A 19446-nucleotide genomic window follows, 5' to 3' on the forward strand; every position below is an offset into this window, starting at 1 on the left:
GAGGAAGCCAGAGCACCCGGAGGAAACCCACGCAGACGGGGAGGACGTACAAACTCCTCACAGACAGCGGCGGGAATTGAACCCAGGTCACTGGTGCTCTAATAGCGTTATGCCAACTGCTACACTTGACCAGTTGAATTACTGGGCTAGTCATCCAGAATCAAATCCCACTGTGGCAATCAGTGCTGCTTAAATTCAGTTCATTAAGAAATCTGGGATTGTTTTAAATTAAAACTGTTCTTGGTGTAAAAGCCAGCCTGGTTCATTGATGCCTGTCACCAGAGGGAACCTGCCATCCTTACCCAGTCTGTGACTCTGGATCCAGCAACGTGACTGCCCTCTAGAATGACCCAATTGGCTGGCTTCTCGAGGGTTGTTTGGGACAGGCAAAGGACACGCAGTAACACCTCCACCCCCCACCCCCACCCCCCCCCCCCCCCCCCCCCCCCCCCCCCCCCCCCCCCACAGTCTCCTCCCTGTCCCTGTCCCAATAAGGAAAAGCCAAAAAATAAACCCTTTTGAAAGCCAGGGTTGTTTCCACTGCTCCTACCGTCAGTGACTTCCATTCAACGCCAGACTCTACCTTAGAAACTTTCACCTCATTCCCCCCAGAGCAGAACAGTGACACAGCTGGTGGAGCCGCTACCTCAGCGCCAGAGACCCAGGTTAGATCCTGACCTCAGCTGCTGTCTGTGTGGAGTTTGCATGTTCTCCCTGTGACTGTGTGGGTTTCCTCCCACATTCCAAAGACGTGGGGTTTCAAAGTCAAAGTTGAAATTATTGTCACGTGCACAAGTCTGTGTGGGCGCAGGTGCAATGAAAAACTTACTTGCAGCAGCATCACAGGCACGTAGCGTCAGATACACAACATTCACAAAAAAACCCATAAATTAACAACATAAATTAAACAAAATTATACAAGAGTGAACAGGACACAATTAAAACAAGAAAAGCTTAGTCCATTATAGTGCAAAGTGGTCCCAGTGTTGCTATACTGAGCTAGTGATAGGCAGGTTGGTTCAAGACCTGAATGGTTGAAGGTAAATTGGTTTATTATTGTCACTTGTACTGAGGTACAGTAAAAAAAACTTGCCTTGCGTACAGTGCATTGAGGTAGTACAAGTGAAAGCAATAACAGAATGCAGAATAAAGTGTTACAGTTACAGAGAAAGTGCAGTGCAGGCAGACAAGGTCCAAGGGCACAACTAGGTCGATGGTGAGGTCAAGAGTCCACCTTATCGTACTAGGAGGGGGGAGAAGAGAGGATGTGTGGGGTGGGTGGGGTCTTTGATTATGTTGGCTGCTTTACCGAGGCAGCGAGAAGTGCGGACAGAGTCCATGGAGGGGAGGCTGGTTTCCGTGATGTGCTGAGCTGTGTCCACAACTCTCTGCAGTTTCTTGCGGTCATGGGCCAAGCAGTTGATGTTCTTGAACCTGGTGGTGTGGGATTTCAGGCTTCTGTACCTCCTGCCCGATGGTAGCTGCGAGAAGATGGCATGACCTGGATGGTGGGGATCTTTGATGATGGATGTTGCCTTCTTGAGGCAGCACCTCCTGTAGGTACTACTGATGGTGGGGAAGGATGTGCCCGTGATATATTGGGCAGAGTCCACTACTCTCTGCAGCTTCCGGCTAAATCTAGTTGTGTTGTTAAAGGCCTCTGCGTTGGATGGACACAGGCAGCAGCGGAAAGGGGTGGAATCCCGGATCATGGACACACCGCCTCCCAACCGAGCTGGCGCCTGGAGCCAGGAGTGGAGGGCTGGCAAGGAAGTGGGATCCGCCGGGAACAGGGAGGCAAGCGGCCGGAGAGTCCAGGCGGCGGCTGTGGAGCTGGGGCTGTCCCAGGAGGAGGTGGATCTGCCCCCCAAGGGCTTTCCGAAAGCCGGTGAAGGTCACCAACCGGAGTGGGCTCCCACTGCAGCCTCACCCAACAAGGAAGAGTACGCCTACATCGTCACTGACAAGAAGTAAGTCCTGGTTCCATCACAAGGGGGTCGGGTTGATGTTTCCAGGGCATCAGCTGGTGGGGTGGATCTGGGGAAACAATAAGATAAGATATCTTTATTAGTCACATGTACATCGAAACACACAGTGAAATGCATCTTTTGCGTAGAGTGTTCTGGGGGCAGCCCGCAAGTGTCACCACATTTCCAGTGCCAATATAACATGCCCACAACTTCCTAACCCGTACGTCTTTGGAATGTGGGAGGAAACCGGAGCACCCGGAGGAAACCCACGCAGACACAGGGAGAACGTACAAACTCTTTACAGACAGTGGCCGGAATTGAACCCGGGTTGCTGGCGCTTTAATAGTGTTACGCTAACCGCTACACTACCATGCCTGTCCAAACAATACAACCTGCGATGGCTGGGAAGTGAACCGGGGTCAAATGCTTAGGAAGCAGCTACGCCCACCACTATACCACTCGGAGACTCTGGGAAGATGGGAATGGGGGAGAGACACAATGCAAGGTCGGGAGAGAAACTTGGAGCTCTCCCCTGTAAATGGTGGCAGATGTGGGGGCAGTTGGTGGAATTTTGTTAATCAGAAGTGTTCATGGATACAGGGAAAAGCCAGGAGATTGAACAAGGCTGGAGAGACACTGTTTCTTTCCATGTAGTGACTGGGTTGGGCTGCTTCTGGTGGCCGAGACCCTGGGCAAGAGCAGTGACTGAAGTTCAGTCGTGAGGGTGGGGCTCTGTGACGACGGACATGACGGGTGGCCAATGGTGGGCGTTATGCAACGTCTAGAATTGCATCCAATCACAGTGGACGACACCTGGGACAGCCCAGTAGCGCAGCTGGTAGAGTCGCCGTCTCACAGATCCAGCGATGCGGGTTCGATCCCGACCTCTGGCGCTGTCTATATGGAGTTTGCACGTTCTCCCTGCGGCCGCGTGGGTTTACCCCGGGGGCTCCTCCCACATCCCAAAGACGTGCGGGTTGGTTAGTTGGCCGCTGTAGGTTGTCCCTGGTGTGTGGCGGGGGGGGGGGGGGGGTGGTGTGGTGACAGGAAAATCAAGAGGGAGTTGAAGGGACAGAATAGGCTACTGGGAAAGAAATAAGGGCCAGAATACAGTTGATGGGCTGAATGGCCTTCTGTGTTGTGAGGGATATGTGACTGGTATGCAACATGTTAATATTTCACCATAGAGGGATACTTGCTGATACCAAACTCGCACTGTCCGATGGTGAGTGCAGACTTCTGCTGTTTCCCTGCTGGTCTATGTTAACACTCTCTCCCTGGCTTCTCCTCTCCCTCCCCTCTCTCCCCCCCTCTCCCTTCTCCCTCCTCTCTCCCTCTCTCTCTCTCCCCCCTACTCTGTCTCTCTCTCTCTCTCCCCTCTACTCTGTCTGTCTGTCTCTCTCTCTCCCCCCTACTGTCTCTCTCTCTCCCCCCTACTCTGTCTCTCTCTCTCTTTCTCCCCCCACTCTGTCTCTCTCTCTTTCTCCCCCCACTGTCTCTCTCTCTCTCTCCCCCCTACTCTGTCTGTCTCTCTCTCTCTCCCCCCAACTCTGTCTCTCTCTCCCCCCCACCTCCTCCCCCCCCCTCGTGTATGAACAGACCCCTGACTCTATCCGATGGGATCAAGTTACTGGAATCCTTGGCTCTGAGGCTGCATCTTGCCACCGTGAATTTCATCAACATCAGGCAAGTGTCCACGCTCCAGAGCAGGGATGAGATAAGGGAACATAGCGGGTCGGGAACTGTGGATCAGACACACTGCATCCCCTCCCTCCCCAAACCTCGAACCCCTCACCAAATGACCGAGGCTCCTCACCCTCTGCCCTCAGAGATGTCAGTTCGAAATCACAGAGGGTTGGAACTGCTGATGTTTCTGACGGATCCGATCTCCTTCCTCAGTGATATTGGTCCCATCTCTCCTTATCCCTGTCTGCACCACTCCCACCTGACCAATTCCATGGCCGGTGAGTCAAGAACCAACGTCAAAGGGATGCAAAGACTTCACTCCCACCTTCGAGCCCCAACCCCCTGAAATCTTGCTGCCCCCAATCCTAGTCATCCTCATTTAATTACCCTGCCATTGGCAGCCATGCCTTCTGCTGTCTGGGTCCTGAGCTCCATCCCTAAACCTCTGCCCCTCTCTCCCCTTTTTAAGGTGATCCTTAAAACTGACCAGGTATGGTTGACCTGCCCCAGAACCTCCATTTTGTGGCCTAAGTTTTCTGCTTTGGAAGTTGACTATATTAAAGAGTGCAAGTTCAAGTTTATTGTCACAGGCAGACATACCCAGGGTACAAATGCCAAGATCCCTCTGTACATCAGTGCTCCTGAGGGTCCTCCCATTAACTGTATACTTACCCCTTACATTTGACCTCCCAAAATGCAACACCTCACACTTGCTCGGATTAAACTCCAGGCAATCAAACGCCCAACACCAGACCACCAAAGCAGACACTCTATTCCGGGGAGCAGCAGGGGATGGGATTGGGGACTGTCGAGTCGCTAAATGAACGCCTTTGTCATGAAGATTTTCCTTTTTTTTCCAGTGTCATTGGACCAGCGTTGACTTTCAGACTGAGGCACAATGACCACAACCTGACGGTCGAAGAAGTGGCCAGTAAAGCTGGTGAGTGGATCGAAGGCTACAGCACAGGAACGGGCCCTTTGGCCCACTATGTCTGTGCCGAACAGGGCGTCAAATTAAACTAAATTCCTTCTGCCTGCACATGATCCACAACCCTCCATTCCCTGCATGTTCGTATGTCAATCTAAAGTGCCACAATTGTATCTGCCTCCAGCACCACCCCTGACAGCACATTCCAGGCACCCACCACTCTCGGTGTAAAACAAAACCTGCCCCGCACATCTCCTTTGAACTTTCCCCCTCTCACCTTAAATGCATGGCCTCTAGTATTAGACATTTCTACTCTGGGGGGGGGGGAAAAGACTGACTACCTACCCTATCTGTGCCTCTCATAATTTTATAAACTTCTATCAGATGTCCTCAGCCAGTCCCCTCCATGGGCCCTGCATCAAAAGCACGGGAGAGACCGTGCGTACTCAGTGGCGGAAGTGCAATGGTAGCCAATGGCTCAGTTCAGCGAGGGTGTGATGATTCTGGAGAAGGCCACAGGAAGGATGTGACTAACCCAGAGAGGATGCAAGAAAGATTCATAGATAGATGTAGATATTTCTTTATTAGTCACATGTATATCAAAACACACAGTGAAATGCACTTTTTGCGTAGAGTGTTCTGGGGGCAGCCCGCAAGTGTCGTCACGCTTCTGGCGCCAACATAGCACGCCCACGACTTCCTAACCCGTACGTCTTTGGAATGTAGGAGGAAACCGGAGCACCCGGAGGAAACCCACGCAGACACGGGGAGAACGTATAAACTCCTTGCAGGCAGCGGTGGGAATTGAACCCGGGTCGCTGGCACTGTAACAGCATTACGCTAACCGCTACACTACCGTGCCGCCCACAAGGATGTTGCCAGGACTGGAGGGCTTGAGTTATAAGGAGGGACTGGACAGGCCGGGACTGTTTTCCCTGGAGTGAAGGAGGCTGAGGGGTGACCTTGTAGAGGTTTATAAAATCATGAGAGGCGTAGCTTGGGTGGGTAGTTACAGTCTTTTCCACAAGGTAGGGGAGTCTAAAACTAGAGGGCACAGTTTTAAGGTGAGAGGGGAAAGATTTAAAGGGGACTTTTCACACAGAGGGTGGTGGGTGTGTGGAACGAGCTGCCAGAGGAAGTGGTAGAGATAGGTTCAATTACGGTGTGTAAAGATACTTGGACAGGTCCATGGATGGGAAGGGTTGAGAGGGATATGGGCCAAATGCAGGCAAATAGGATGGGCTTAAATGGGCATCTTGGTTGGCAGGGACGGGTTGGGCAGAAGGGTCTCTTTCTGTGCTGTATGACTATGAATCCAAGGCATGGAAGCAATTCAGTGGTAGTGTTCTAGAGATGAGTGGTTAGACAGGAGAAGCTGGGGACATTCTCCTTGGAGCAGAGAAGGTTGGGAGATTGGATAGAGGTGGACAGGATCATGACACATGTAGAGAGGGGACAGAGGGAAGTTGTTCCCGTTAGCCGATTGGTCAAAGACCAGTGATACAGATATAAAATATTGAGTAAAGACATGAGAGAAATGCTTTTACTAAGCACAGCGACAATGAGGGCCTTTGAGAGGGAGCTAGACCAGCAGGCAAGGATAAGTAATTTGCAAGGCTATGGGGATGGAGTGCGGGAATGGGATTAACGGGAGCGGTCTACCAAGGGCCAGCACTGTCTCACTGAGGTGAATGGCCTCTTCCTGTGCTGAAACTATTGGGTAATTCCAAGTTACAGAAACTTGCACCGCGCACTGATATAGAACATAGAACAGTGCAGGAAGAGGCCCTTCAGCCCACTATGTCTGTACTGACCATGATGCCAAAGTTACTAATCCCACCTGCCTGCACACGTTTCATATCCCTCCATTCCCTGCCTGTTCATGTGTCTGTCTAAGTGTCTCTTAAACATTGCTGATGTAACAGCTTCCACTGCCTCCCCTAGCACCACGTTCCAGCATCCACCCTCTGTGTAAAAAAGACTTGCCCCACACATCTCCTTTAAACTCTGCCAGCAGTGTGTTCCATGCACCCACCACTCTGTGTGAAAAAACTTAGCCGTAACATCCCCCTTATATCTTCCACCAATCACCTTAAGATTATGCCCCCTCGTGTTAGCCATTGCCGCCCTGGGAAAAAGTCTCTGACTGTCCACTCGATCTATGCCTCTTATCATCTTGTACACCTCTATCAAGTCACCTCCCATCCTCCTCTCCAAAGAGAAAAGCCCTAGCTCACTCAACCTATCCTCATAAGACATGCTCTCCAATCCAGACAGCATCCTGGTAGATCTCCTCAGCATCCTCTCTAAAGCGTGCACATCCTTCCTATAACGAGGTGACCAGAACTGAACACAATGCTCCAAGTGTGGTCTCACCAGAGTTCTATAGAGCTGCAACATTACCTTGTGGCTCTTGAAGTCAATCCCCCGACTAATGAAGGGCAACACTCCATACGCCGCCTTAACAACCCTATCGACCTGTGTGGCAACTTTGAGGGATCTATGGATGTGGGCCCCAATATCCCTCTGTTCCTCCACACTGCTAAGAGTCAATCCTGGAATGCATGCAGGAATTGAATCTTCACAGGGTGGGCGATAATTTTCTGGGATTTGGGAAAAGAGTGGGTGATTAGGTCTGAAGGGATTGCATTGCAGAGGGCTGACATAAACTGGATGGGTTGATGGCCTCATTCTATGGCCAATGTAGAAGACTGGCGATGGATACTGCGTGATATAGATCAGTTGCAGATGTGGGCAGAGAAATGGCAGATGGAGTTTAACCCGGATAAATGTGAGCTGTTGTGCCTTGGTAGGACTAATGTCAAGAGGCAGTACACTCTTAAGGCAAGAGTCTTAACAATGTTGAAGAGCAGAGAGACCTTGGGGTGCAAGTCCATGGCTCATTGAAAGTGGCTACACAGGTAGACAGGGTCGTTAAGAAGGCTTATGGAATGCTTGCTCTCATTAATCCAGGTATTGAGTACAGGAGTCAAGAAGTTATGATGCATCTCTATAGAACTCTGGTTAGGCTGCATTTAGAGTATTGCGTGCAATTCTGGTCACCTCACTATAGGAAGGATGTCGAGGCTTTAGAGAGGGTGCAGAGGAGGTTTACTAGGATGCTGCCTGGATTAGAGGGCATGTGCTATCAGGAGAGGCTGGGCAAACTTGGGGTCTTTTCTCTGGAGCGGTGGAGGCTGAGGGGTGATCTGTTGGAAGTGTATAAAATTATGAGGGGCATAGATAGGGTGGACAAGCAATATCTTTTTCCCATTATTGAGCAATCCAATACCAGAGGGCATGCATTTAAGGTGAGAGGGGGTAGGTTCAGAACAGACGTGAGGGGTAAGTTTTTTACTCAGAGAGTGGTGGATGCCTGGAATGCGTTGCCTGATAGGGTGGTGGAGACAACTTCATTGGGGGCTTTTGAGAGGGGCTTGGATGGGCACATGAATGAGAGGAAAATGGAGGGATATGGACATTCTATAGGTAGGAGGGATTAGCTACGTCGGCAGAACATTGTGGGCCGAAGGGCCTGTTCTGTGCTGTATTGTTCGCTGTTCTATGTTCAAATGCTTCTGGTAACATTGGTTTATTATTTTCACATGTATCAAGGTACAGTGAAAAACTTCTGTTTGCTTGCCATCCAGCGGATCATTTCTATACATCAGTACATCGAGGTAATACAAAAGGAAAACAGAATGCAGAATATAGAGCAACAAACGATCTGCTGGTGGAGCTCAGTGGGTTGAACTGCATCTGTGGGAGGAACAAAATTGTCAACGTTTTGGGTCGAAACCCTGCAGCACTCCTGATGCAGGACTGTCGTCTGTTCATTTCCCTCCAGAGATGCTGCCTGACTCGCTGAGTTCCTCCAGCATTTTGTGTGTGTGTTGCCCCAGAGTTCCCCCAGCAAATTGTTTGTTGCTCCATATTCCAGCATCTGCAGTCTCTTGTGTCTCCATGCAGGATATAGTGTTACAGTTACAGAGAAAGTACAGTGCAGGTAGACAAATAAAGCACAAGGGTCATGGCGAGGTAGATTGGGATGTCAAGACATTTTAGCGTCCGGAGCCTGGTGAGCAGCCGCCACCCTTGCTCATTTATAGGGTCCGATATCAAGGTGTGGGGTGGAGCTGCTGTAATGTCTCGCACTCCGTGTGCTGGAAGTCCTCGCACACTGAACGTTTACCTCCTCTCTCCTCCGCTCCTTGGACGGTGCAGTCACCTCTGACGTGGAGGGGAGGGAGAGGCGTGTGTTACTCAGCAGACATCTCTGGCTTTTCCCCCACGTCCCTGGGTGGCCGTCTGTCCCCACCCCACAGCCACGATCCAAGGGCTGCGTGCGGGGCTCAACACAGCTGCCCTGAGCCTCGAGAGTCGGGCGAGGAGTGCAGGGCGGCCACGCTGTACAACGCTGATGTGTCAGGTGTGCTGCAGTGGCCACCGCTTTCTCCTCGAGAGTTGAGGGTCTGTAGGTCCTCCCCACGCACTCGAGCCCAAAGTTGGGCTGGAAGTGCTGATGGAGCAGAGCCTCGGTGCTGAGGGAGTGCTGTACTGCGGAGGGAGAGCTGCAGTGTGGAGGGAACTCTGCTGTGCAAGGGAGTGCTGAGGGAGCACTGCAGTAGGCGGGAGTGCGGAACCACAGTGCTGAGGGCATACTGAGGGAGTGCTGCACTGCGGAGGGCATGCAGAGGGAGAGCTGCAGTGTGGAGGGAACTCTGCAGTGCGAGGGAGTGCTGAGGGAGCACTGTATTGCTGAGGGAGGTCTGCAGTGTGGAGGGAGATCTACATTGCTATGGGAGTGTTTCAGTGTTAAGGGAGCACAAGAAGTGTTGCAGCGGGAGGGAGCGCTGCATTGCAGAGGGAGCACTGAGGGAGCGTTGCAGCAGGAAGGGGTGCTGAGGGAGTGCTGCATTGCGGAGGGAAGTACTTCAGTGTTGAGGGAGCATTGCAGCAGGAGGGAGCGCGGCATTACTGAGGGAGCGTTGCAGTGCTGAGAGCATGCCGCAGTGTCAGGGAGCTGTAAGAGGTGACATGCTCTGCACGAGATACCCAACAGACAGTGGGTGGAAAAACAAAATCACAGCTGTACTTCCAAACAGCTTTCTCCGCTGCATCCTCTGGCCAAGGTTTACCCCTCAACCAACATTGTCATGGGCTCGTTGTCACATGGCTGACTGTGGGATCTTGCTGTGTGTTAGTTAGTTGCCGGTCTCCTACAACAACAGCCACCCTCCAGAAAGCGCTGCATCAGCACTTGGCTGGGGAGGGTGCTACAGAGATGCAAGTTACTATTTTTACATAAACAAGTTTATTACAAGTGCTACAACAAATCACTGCAAACTACAACAATAAATAAATTTCAGCTAAATTAAAGTATTACCATCTCTGATCCAGGATGCAGTTAATTCCCCGTGGCGCCCAATGGTCTAGGAACACCTCTGTTTTTTTTTACGAAAGTAAGTTTATTTCAAGTGCGACAATACTACAATAAAACACTATTAACTACAGCAATAATGAGCACCAACTAAATTAGAATATTCCTATTCCTTTCTAGGATGCAATTTATTCCCCGCGGTGCCCAACAGTCCCAGACACCTCCATGGTGTCCGTGGACACCGCGTGTTCTTTCTCAAGGGATACCCGAGCACAAACATCGCCCCTGGAAGATGGGCAAGCAGTCAGCTTGGGGTGGAGCCCTTGGCTGTCTGCCTCCCTGACCCGCGAATAGCCAGTTTGGCCAGGGAGATGCAAGTCACAACAGAAAAAAAGCAGCAATAGTCACGTCTCAGAGAGAAGGGGGGGGAGGGCGGTCAAATTTCTGCAAGAGCTTCAGACGGTTTCGTACTGAAATGAGCGTCTTGGTCTATTGAGGATGCCTCTCTCCGCCTCATTCATCTGGAATCTTAATAAAGAAACATGGGTGATTACTGCACAGTTAGCAACGCCATCGACTGTCAGTTTTCGATTAACGGGTGGCTGTGAGCGCTTGACAGAGCAGTTTAGAAAAGGGATTCTGTATTCTGTGAACTCCCGCTGAATATGGATGTGACCTTTAGGTTGAATCTGGGTCACAAGAAGTGCTGGCAAACTCCTGCTACACCTGCTGCAGAGAGTGAGGAGGATTAATTAAACATCTCCACACTCGGAACAAGGGGCCAGGGACACTCCAGTGTCACAGTCGCCCCGGCAGAGCCCCCAACTCTTTGTCTGATAATCCAGCAACATTCCCCCTCCCCACCCCCTCACACAACCAGTCTGTATGCTCCTCCCACTCTGAACCTGCCTGTCTGAAATTCGGAATGGGTCTGTTACCCATAGTTTGGGGGGAGGGTGTTGTGTGGTGCTGAAGGATTCCAGTGCTTTCCTTCACTTTATGGCTTTAGAACATAGGACAGAGAACAGTACAGCACTGGACAGGCCATTCGGCCCACGATGTTGTGCCGATCTTGATGCCAATTTATACTAAATGCCCTCCTCCTGTGTATCATCCACATCCCCCCCATTCCCTTCGTATTCATGTGTCTGTCTAAAAGTCTCTTAAACCACCAAACTGCCTGCTTCCACTACTACCCCGGTAACCCATTCCAAGCACCTGCCACTCTCTGCGTAAAAAAAAACTTGCCCCTCACGTCGCCTGTAAACTTCCCCCCTCTAACCTTAAAAGCCTGTCCTCTGGTGTTTGACGTTTCTACCCTGGGGAAAAGATTCTGATTGTCTACTCTATCCATGCCTCTCATGGTTTTAAAAACCTCTATCAGGTCTCCCCTCAATCTCCGTCAGTCTAGGGAGAACAACCCAAGTTTGTCCAACCTCTCCTGATAGCTCATACCCTCTAATCCAGACAGCACCCTGGTGAACCTCTCCTGCATTGAGTGAATGCACTCAGGCTTTTTCCCAGAGTTGGGGTAACAAGGGCACAGATTTAAGGTGAGAGAGGAAAGATTTAATAGGAACTTGAGGGGCAACTTTTCTACACAAAGGATGTTATCTATGTGGAATCAGCTGCCAGAGGAGGTGGTTGAGACAGGTACCGTAACAATTGGACAGGTACACGGATGGGAAAGGTTTAGAAGGTTATGGGCCAAATGCTGGCAAATGGGACTCGCTTGGATGGGGCATCTTGGTCGGCATGGACCACTTGGGCCGAAGGGCCTGTTTCCGTGTTGTACGACTTTCTGCACCCTCCCATAGTCTCCACATTCTTCCTGTAATGGGGCAACCAGAACTGCACACAATACTCCACGTGCGGTCTGACTGAAGTTTTATACAGCTGCAGCACGACTTCCTTAGGCTTGGACCTTTCACCAGACCTTCGTCAGGGACCAAGGTCGAGCTGCGTGTTCTCAGAGAGTCAGTGAAGGCTGTTGGGACATTGAAACAACGGTTAAGCAACTGCTTCCTGCTATTCCTTGAGCCCCACCCTGACCTCTTTCTCTCCACCCCTCCCCATCCCCATCTCCTCCCTCCCTCCTGTGTTTCTCTTCATCTTGAAACCCTCTTTGCTCTTCCCCCCGAGTCCTCCCGTAGGAGTGGCATCCAAAAGACCATAAGATATAGGAGCACAGTTAGGCCATTCAGCCCATCAACACTGCCCCGCCATTCAATCCTGGCTGATTTTTTTCAATCCCATTCTCCCGCTTTCACCTCGTAACCCTTAACCCCCCCTTACCAATCGAGAACCTATCAATCTCTGCCTTAAATACACCCAATGACTTGGCCTCCACAGCTCTCAGTGGCAACGAGTTCCACAGATGCACCACCCTCTGGCTGAAGAAATTCCTCCTCACCTCAGTTCTAAAGGGACGTCCCTTTATTCTGAGGCTGTGCCCTTGGATCCTAGACTCTCCCCCTGATGGAAACATCCTCTCCACGTCCACTCTTGGCCTTTAAGTATTTGGTAGGTTTCAATCCTTCATCCTTCTGAACTCCATTGAGTACAGGCCCAGAGATATCAAACGCTCCTCATACGTTAAGCTCATCATTTACAGTCTCACAGCTTCCTGGATAAAAAAGCCTTTCTTTCAAATTCTCGATGGATTTCTGAGCATCTATCTTCCATTTATGAGACCAGGCCTGGTTCTCCCTATCTGCCATATTCCTCTCAATGCCTTTTAGAAGCACAGAAAATGGGAGCAGACCATTCAGCCCATCATCTACTTTACCATTCAACATGGTCATCACTGATCATCCACCTTCAGTCCCCTGTTGCTGCTTTTTCCCTGCATCACTCGATCTCTTTAGCCGTTAGTCTGGTGAAACTCCACTGCACTCCCTCCACAGCAAGAATACCCTTCCTTAGGTAGAGAGACCAAACCTGCATCCAATACTCAAGGGATGGTCCAACCAAGCTGTGTACAATTGCAATAAGACATCCCTGCTCCTGTAGTCAAGTCCTCCCATAATGAATGCCAATATATTATTTGCCTTATTAAACTCTACTGCACAAACAATATCTTTTTCCCATTATTGAGCAATCCAATACCAGAGGGCATGCATTTAAGGTGAGGGGGGGTAGGTTCAGAAGAGATGTGAGGAGTAAGCTTTTTACTCAGAGAGTGGTGGATGCCTGGAATGCGTTGCCTGATAGGGTAGTGGAGGCAAACTCATTGGGGGCTTTTAAGAGGGGCTTGGATGGGCACATGAATGAGAGGAAAATAGAGGGATATGGGCATTCTGTAGGTAGGAGGGATTAGCTATGTCGGCACAACATTGTGGGCTGAAGAGCCTGTTCTATGCTGTACTGTTCTATGCACCTGGATGCTGACTTTGTTCGACTGGTGTACATTGACCCCAAGGTCTCGTTACATCTAAATCCCTAATCTAATTCATTAATATGTAATGTGAATAGCTGTGTCCAGTCACTGAATCATAAGATACCCCATTACTCACAGCCCGCCACTTGGGAGAGGACCCATTTGTTCCCAGGCTTCGTTCCTTGTCTACCAACCAGTTCTCTATCCATGACTGTACATTGCCCCCAACCCATGTCCTTTAATGTTGCACACTAACATCTTACGTGGGACCTTGTTAAAACCCTTCAAGTACCAAACCCCATATCCACTGGTTTTCCCCCATCCAGTCTACGAGTTACAATTCTAAAACTTCCAGTAAGTTTGTCAAACATTGATTTCCCTTCCATTGTTTGAACGGTCCCCTTGTACGATGTTGGACTCTTGGCCTCATAATCTATCTCGTCAGGGCCTTGCACCTTATTGTCTGCCTGCACTGCACTTTCTCTGTAACTGTAACACATTATTCTGCATTCTGTTATTGTTTTACCTTGTACTATCTCAATGTACTGTTGTAATGAAATGATCTAGCTGAATGGCATGCAAGACAAAGTTTTTCGACTGGACCTCGGTACATGTGACTATAATAAACCAATTTACCACTATAAATATCTGTGCTGGCTTTGACCAATGGTTCTCCAAGTGATCTGTTATTGCATCTTTATTAACGGACTCTACCATTTCCCCACTATTGACGTCAGGCTGACTGCTCTCTAATTCTGTTCACTCACTCCCTCCTTTGTTTCTTAAGTGGTGGGCTTACATTAGCTACCCTCCAATCCATTTTAACTGATTAAAAGTCTAAGGAATGACCGCCAATGCAAGCAATGGTTTTAGAGCCACTTCCCTCTGATCTTACAAACCTCTGCCCAGTCTAACCTTCTCTTTTGTAAAACAAGGGAGCCCCAACCTGTTTGACCATTGTTACTGATCACCTTGTCTCTGTTCTGGTATCACCTCTGTGTCATTCCATCCTTTCATTATACATAGTGATCTGAACAGTGTAAGGTATGGCTCTACTGAACTCTCTGGAGATCCTCAGAAAACTGGATGGTACCCCAAGTGTAGTTCAACTGAAAGCTATGTAGACCAGTGTACTGTACTCCAAGTGTGGTTTGACTGAACCCCAGACCCCAAAATAGTACAGTTCTCTAGTTGAAGTCCAGCTGAATACTATGGAGACCAGAACAGTAAATGGTCCTCCAAGTACAGTCCAACTGAAGTAAATTAGTAAATTGGCTTCTTAGTATCACATGTGCCAAGGTACAGTGAAAAACTTGTCTTGCATACTGTTCATACAGATCAATTCATTACACAGTGCATTGAGGTAGTACAAGGGAAAACAATAACAGAATGCAGGATAAAGTGTTACAGTTACAGAGAAAGTGCAGTGCGGGCAGATAATAAGGTGCAAGGTATTGGTTTATTATTGTCACTTGTACTGAGGTACAGTGAAAAACTTGTCTTGCATACCATTCCTACAGATCAATTCATTACACAGTGCATTAAGGTAGTACAGCGTAAAAACAATAACAGAATACAGAGTAAAGTGTCACAGCTACAGGGAAGGGCATTGCTGGTAGACAGTAAGGTGCAAGGCCATATCGAGGTTGATTGTGAGGTCAAGAGTCCATCTTATCGTACCAGGGGACCGTTCAATAGTCTTATAACAGCGGGATAGAAGCTGTCCTTGAGCCTGGTGGTACGTGCTTTCAGGCTTTTGTATCTTCTGCTTGATGGGAGAGGGGAGAAGAGAGAATGTCCAGGGTGGGTGGGGTCTTTGATTATGTTGGCTGCTTTACCGAAGCAGCGGGAAGTGTAGACAGAGTCGGTGGAGGATACTGAGTTGTAGAGCAGGAATGAGGGGCTGAATGGCCAACTCCTGCTTCTATTTCTTGTCTTCTTGTGTGAGAGGTTGGATGAGGAGCCAGCAACAGGGTACAGCTGGTGTGTGTGGATGAGCTCGTGACAGAGGACATAACGCCTGCCGTTTGTGGCACCGTGTAATTGCTCGAGCAACACACAAAATGCCTGAGGAATTCAGCGGGTCTTGTGTCTCCATGTAATTGCTCAAGGTGCTACCCGCACGTGTGGTTACTGGGTCACCAGTGTGTGTGTGTGTGTTCCCCCTTCCCCCAGTACTGAACTCCTCTCCTCTCTCCCCTGCAGTTGCTGACAAAGCCGATTTGGAAGCGGAGACTGGTCTGAAGATCATCCAGGCGGGTGTTGGTGAGGTAGGTGGTGATGTCCATCTCTGAGCGCTCAGCCGATGGAGGGGTAGGAGGGGGGAGCTCATCTTCCAAGGACCGCAGGCCAAGTGGGGGTCCTGGCTACAGGAACTGGCTCTCCTGCCGCCTCCGGATCAAATAGGCCCTTTCCAACTCTCCATGAGCTCAAGGGACAGACAGCACCGAAACTAGTGTAACACCGAAGTGAGTACTTTGTGCAGTTTTGGGCTCCTTATTTAAGAAAGGATGTGCTGACGTTGGAGAGGGTTCAGAGAAGATTCACTTGAATGATTGCAGGAATGAGAGGGTTAACATATGAGGAACATTTGACGGCTCTTGGGCTGTACTCCTTGGAGTTCAGAAGAATGGAGGGGGACCTTGTAGAAACATTTTGAATGTTAAAAGACCTGGACAGAGTAGATGTGGCAAAGTTGTTTCCCGTGGTTGGGGAGTCTAGTACAAGAGGGCACGACTTCAGGATTGAAGGGCGCCCATTCAGAACAGAGATGCGGAGAAATTTCTTTAGCCAGGGAGTGGTGAATCTGTGGAATTTGTTGCCACGGGCGGCTGTGGAGGCAAAGTCATTGGGTGTATTTAAGGCAGAGATTGATAGGTATCTGAGTAGCCAGGGCATCAAAGGTGAGAAGGCGGGAGAGTGGGGCTAAATGGGAGAATGGATCAGCTCATGATAGAATAGCGGAGCAGACTCAATGGGCTGAATGGCCGACTTCTGCTCCTTTGTCTTATGGTCAGTCTCCGCACCTCTCCCCTTGGTCTCTCCCTCCATTCCTCTCCCCTCCCCCTCTCCCCCTCTCCCTCATGTGTCTCTCCAGCTTCCCCTTAACCCACCCTGTTTCTGTGAGAGTGAGTTCCTCACTCCCTCCACCCCCTGTGGAAGGATCTTCCTCCAGGATTCTTGATTTGATTTATTGGTGACCGACTACAATAAATCTCTCCACAGCCCCACCTACTCACAAGCAGTGAATAAAGTCAAAGTCGAGTTTACTGTCATAGGCACAAGTCCATGTGTGCACAGGTGCAATGAAAAACTTGCAGCAGCATCACAGGCACATAGCACCAGATAAGCAGCATTCACAAGAAAAACATAAATTAAACAATTTTTACAGAAGGTACACAATTAGAACAAAATGAAGTTCATTGTAGTGCAAAAGTAGTCATAGTGTTGCTATACTGAGGTAGTGATTAGGGTTGTGCCGGTTGGTTCAAGAACCGAATAGTTGAAGGGAAGTAGCTGTTCCTGAACCTGGTGGTGTGGGACTTCAGGCTTCTGTACCTCCTACTTGATGGGAGCTGCGAGAAGATGGCATGGCCTGGATGGTGGGGATCTTTGATGATGGATGTTGCCTTCATGAGGCAGCGCCTCCTGTAGATACTCTCGATGGTGGGGAGGGATGTGCCCGTGATGTATTGGGCTGAGTCCACTGCCCTCTGCAGCTTCTTGTGTTCCTGCGTATTTGAATTGCCGTCCCAGACCATGATGCAACCAGTCAGGATACTTTCAAAAGTTTTGTAGAAGTTTGTTAGAGTGTTCGGTGACAAGCCGAACCCCCTTAACCTTCAAAGAAAGTAAAGTCGCTTGTGCACCTTCCTTGTGATCGCAACTATGTGCTGGGCCCAGGACAGGTCATCCGATATGTTAACGCCCAGGAATTTAAAGCTGCTGACTCTCTCCACTGCCAATCCCCCAATGTAGACTGGTGCATGTTCGCCCTCCTTTCCCTTCCTGAAGTCAACAAGCAGCTCTTTAGTTTCACTGCTGTTGAGTGAGAGGTTGTTGATGGGGGCTACACTCATCTCGCTCCTGTATGCTGACATGTTGTGCCCCCTCTCATCTCCACCCCCCCCCCCACTGAGTCCATTTGCCTCCATTGCCCCCCTAACTATCTCGACGCCCCATTTGCTACATTCTGCTCCTGTCAGGTGCCGCCCCAGGGGTCGGATCTGCGACACTTGGGTGCGGAGGGTGCTAAGGTTAATTGAGCCATACATGCCCCTCCTGCATGCACACCTTGTATGCGCGTGCCTCCTGCATAAATCCCTGTCACGTGCATGCATGTACATGCACACACAAGTGTGTCTCTCACATACATGTGACTTTGCACACGTGCTTCCTACGCACACACCCTTCCCACCTGCAACCCTTGTATGCACACAAGCATGCATTGCTCACAGCACATGCCTCCCTTCTGTGCTCTGGTACACACACGCCCCTCCCACACACCCGTGCGTGCACCCATCAAGTTCAAGTTGAGTCTATTGTCATGTGCACAAGTACGGTGAGGTACAGGTACAGTGAGAAACTTGCTTGCAGCAGTGTCACAGGCACCTAGATTCAGACGACATGCAGAGTATGTTATACATAAATTATACCCTACAGAGGAAAAAAGCCCTCACACACATGGCTTTTGCACTCACACCCTTTGTGCAGACACACACACACACATACACACACCCTTTACAAACACTCTCTGTACACAAGCACTCTCACACTCACCCTCGCCCCTCTGTGCACTGCAACAGTTACACAGACTGAGTTGAACAAAGAGGGGTTGACACGTTTACTGGTGCTCTAATGGTTGCCTGCCCCTCTCACCCATTGTGTTACACTGATTGGGGAGGTGTGGACACCTCGCGCACAGTGACCTCATAAAAGGCAAAGAATATATTCCAGTTGGCACTGTGCCAGGCCTGGCTCCAGCTCCATTGTTCGGGTAAGATTGGATGTTTAAGATTCTTTACAAACCTCGTCAATAAAATGCTATTTTTATTTTAATTATAACTTCCATTCATTTAACTCCTATAAAGTGGTTACAAAAAAATATTCCAAGGCATTCGTAGAGTCATACAGCACGGAAGCAGGCCCTTTGGCCCAACTGGTCCCTGCTGACCAAGATTCCCATCTAAGCTCGTCCCATTTGGCCCATATCCCTCTAAACCTTTCCTATCCATGTACCTAAGTACCTTTTAAGTGTGGCCTCAACCACTTCCTCTGGCAGCTCGTTCCCTACACTGACCACCCTCTGGGTGAAAAAGTTGCCCCTCAAGTTCCTATTAAATCTCTCCCCTCTCACCTTTAACCTGTGCCCTCTAGTTCTTGATTCCCCAACCCTGGGAAACAGACTGTGTGCATTCACCCTGTCTATACCACACACATGATTTTATACACCTCGAGTGAGTATTGAACAAGAGGTTAATTCCACAAGAGAATCATTAATACTGTTTGACATTTCCGTAATTCCCCAATGACGTGTATTGATCCACACACGAGGACAGGTGCCAGAGGAAGTGGTGGAGGGAGATACAATTGCAGTGGTTAGAAGGCACTTGGACAAGTACTTGGATAGGAAATGAGTGGAGGGATATGGGGCTACTGCGGGCAAATGGGAGAAGTGTGGGTAGACATCACGGTCGTCGTGGACAGGTTGGGCCACAACAACCTGCTATATGATTCTGTGACTCTATATCACCAAATGTTAGGTCAAAGAGGGCAGATGTTAAAGGTACCTCACCCATTGTTTGGTGCCTCATGCTGCCCCCATGAGAAAGGAGCTCAGTCTGGTTCATGCCTCACATTTATCTCGTTCATAAAAATTAGTAAGTTGGTTTATTATTGTCACATGTACCGAGGTACAGTGAATAACTTTGTTTTGCGTGCCATCCATACAGATCATTGCATTACAACAGTGCACTGAGGTAGTACAGGGGAAAACAATAACAGAATGCAGAATAAAGTGTTACAGTTACAGAGAAAGTGCAGTGCAGGCAGACAATAAGGTGCAAGGCCACGATGAGGTAGATTGTGAGGTCAAGAGTCCATC

General features: G+C 49.6%; 1 protein-coding gene across 1 annotated transcript in view; it reads left to right on the plus strand.

The window, feature by feature from the left end:
* Positions 1 to 19446, plus strand: part of LOC127569516 (receptor-type tyrosine-protein phosphatase-like N) — a 232221-nt gene that overhangs the window by 85386 nt on the left and 127389 nt on the right. The window contains exons 8-11 of the mRNA XM_052014237.1: positions 1657 to 1970; positions 3570 to 3656; positions 4517 to 4596; positions 15549 to 15613. Of these exons, the coding sequence (XP_051870197.1) occupies positions 1657 to 1970; positions 3570 to 3656; positions 4517 to 4596; positions 15549 to 15613 (546 nt within the window). The remainder of the gene's footprint in view (positions 1 to 1656; positions 1971 to 3569; positions 3657 to 4516; positions 4597 to 15548; positions 15614 to 19446) is intronic.

The sequence above is a fragment of the Pristis pectinata genome, chromosome 1 (genome assembly GCF_009764475.1).
Source record: "Pristis pectinata isolate sPriPec2 chromosome 1, sPriPec2.1.pri, whole genome shotgun sequence".
In the NCBI taxonomy this organism is placed as follows: domain Eukaryota; kingdom Metazoa; phylum Chordata; class Chondrichthyes; order Rhinopristiformes; family Pristidae; genus Pristis; species Pristis pectinata.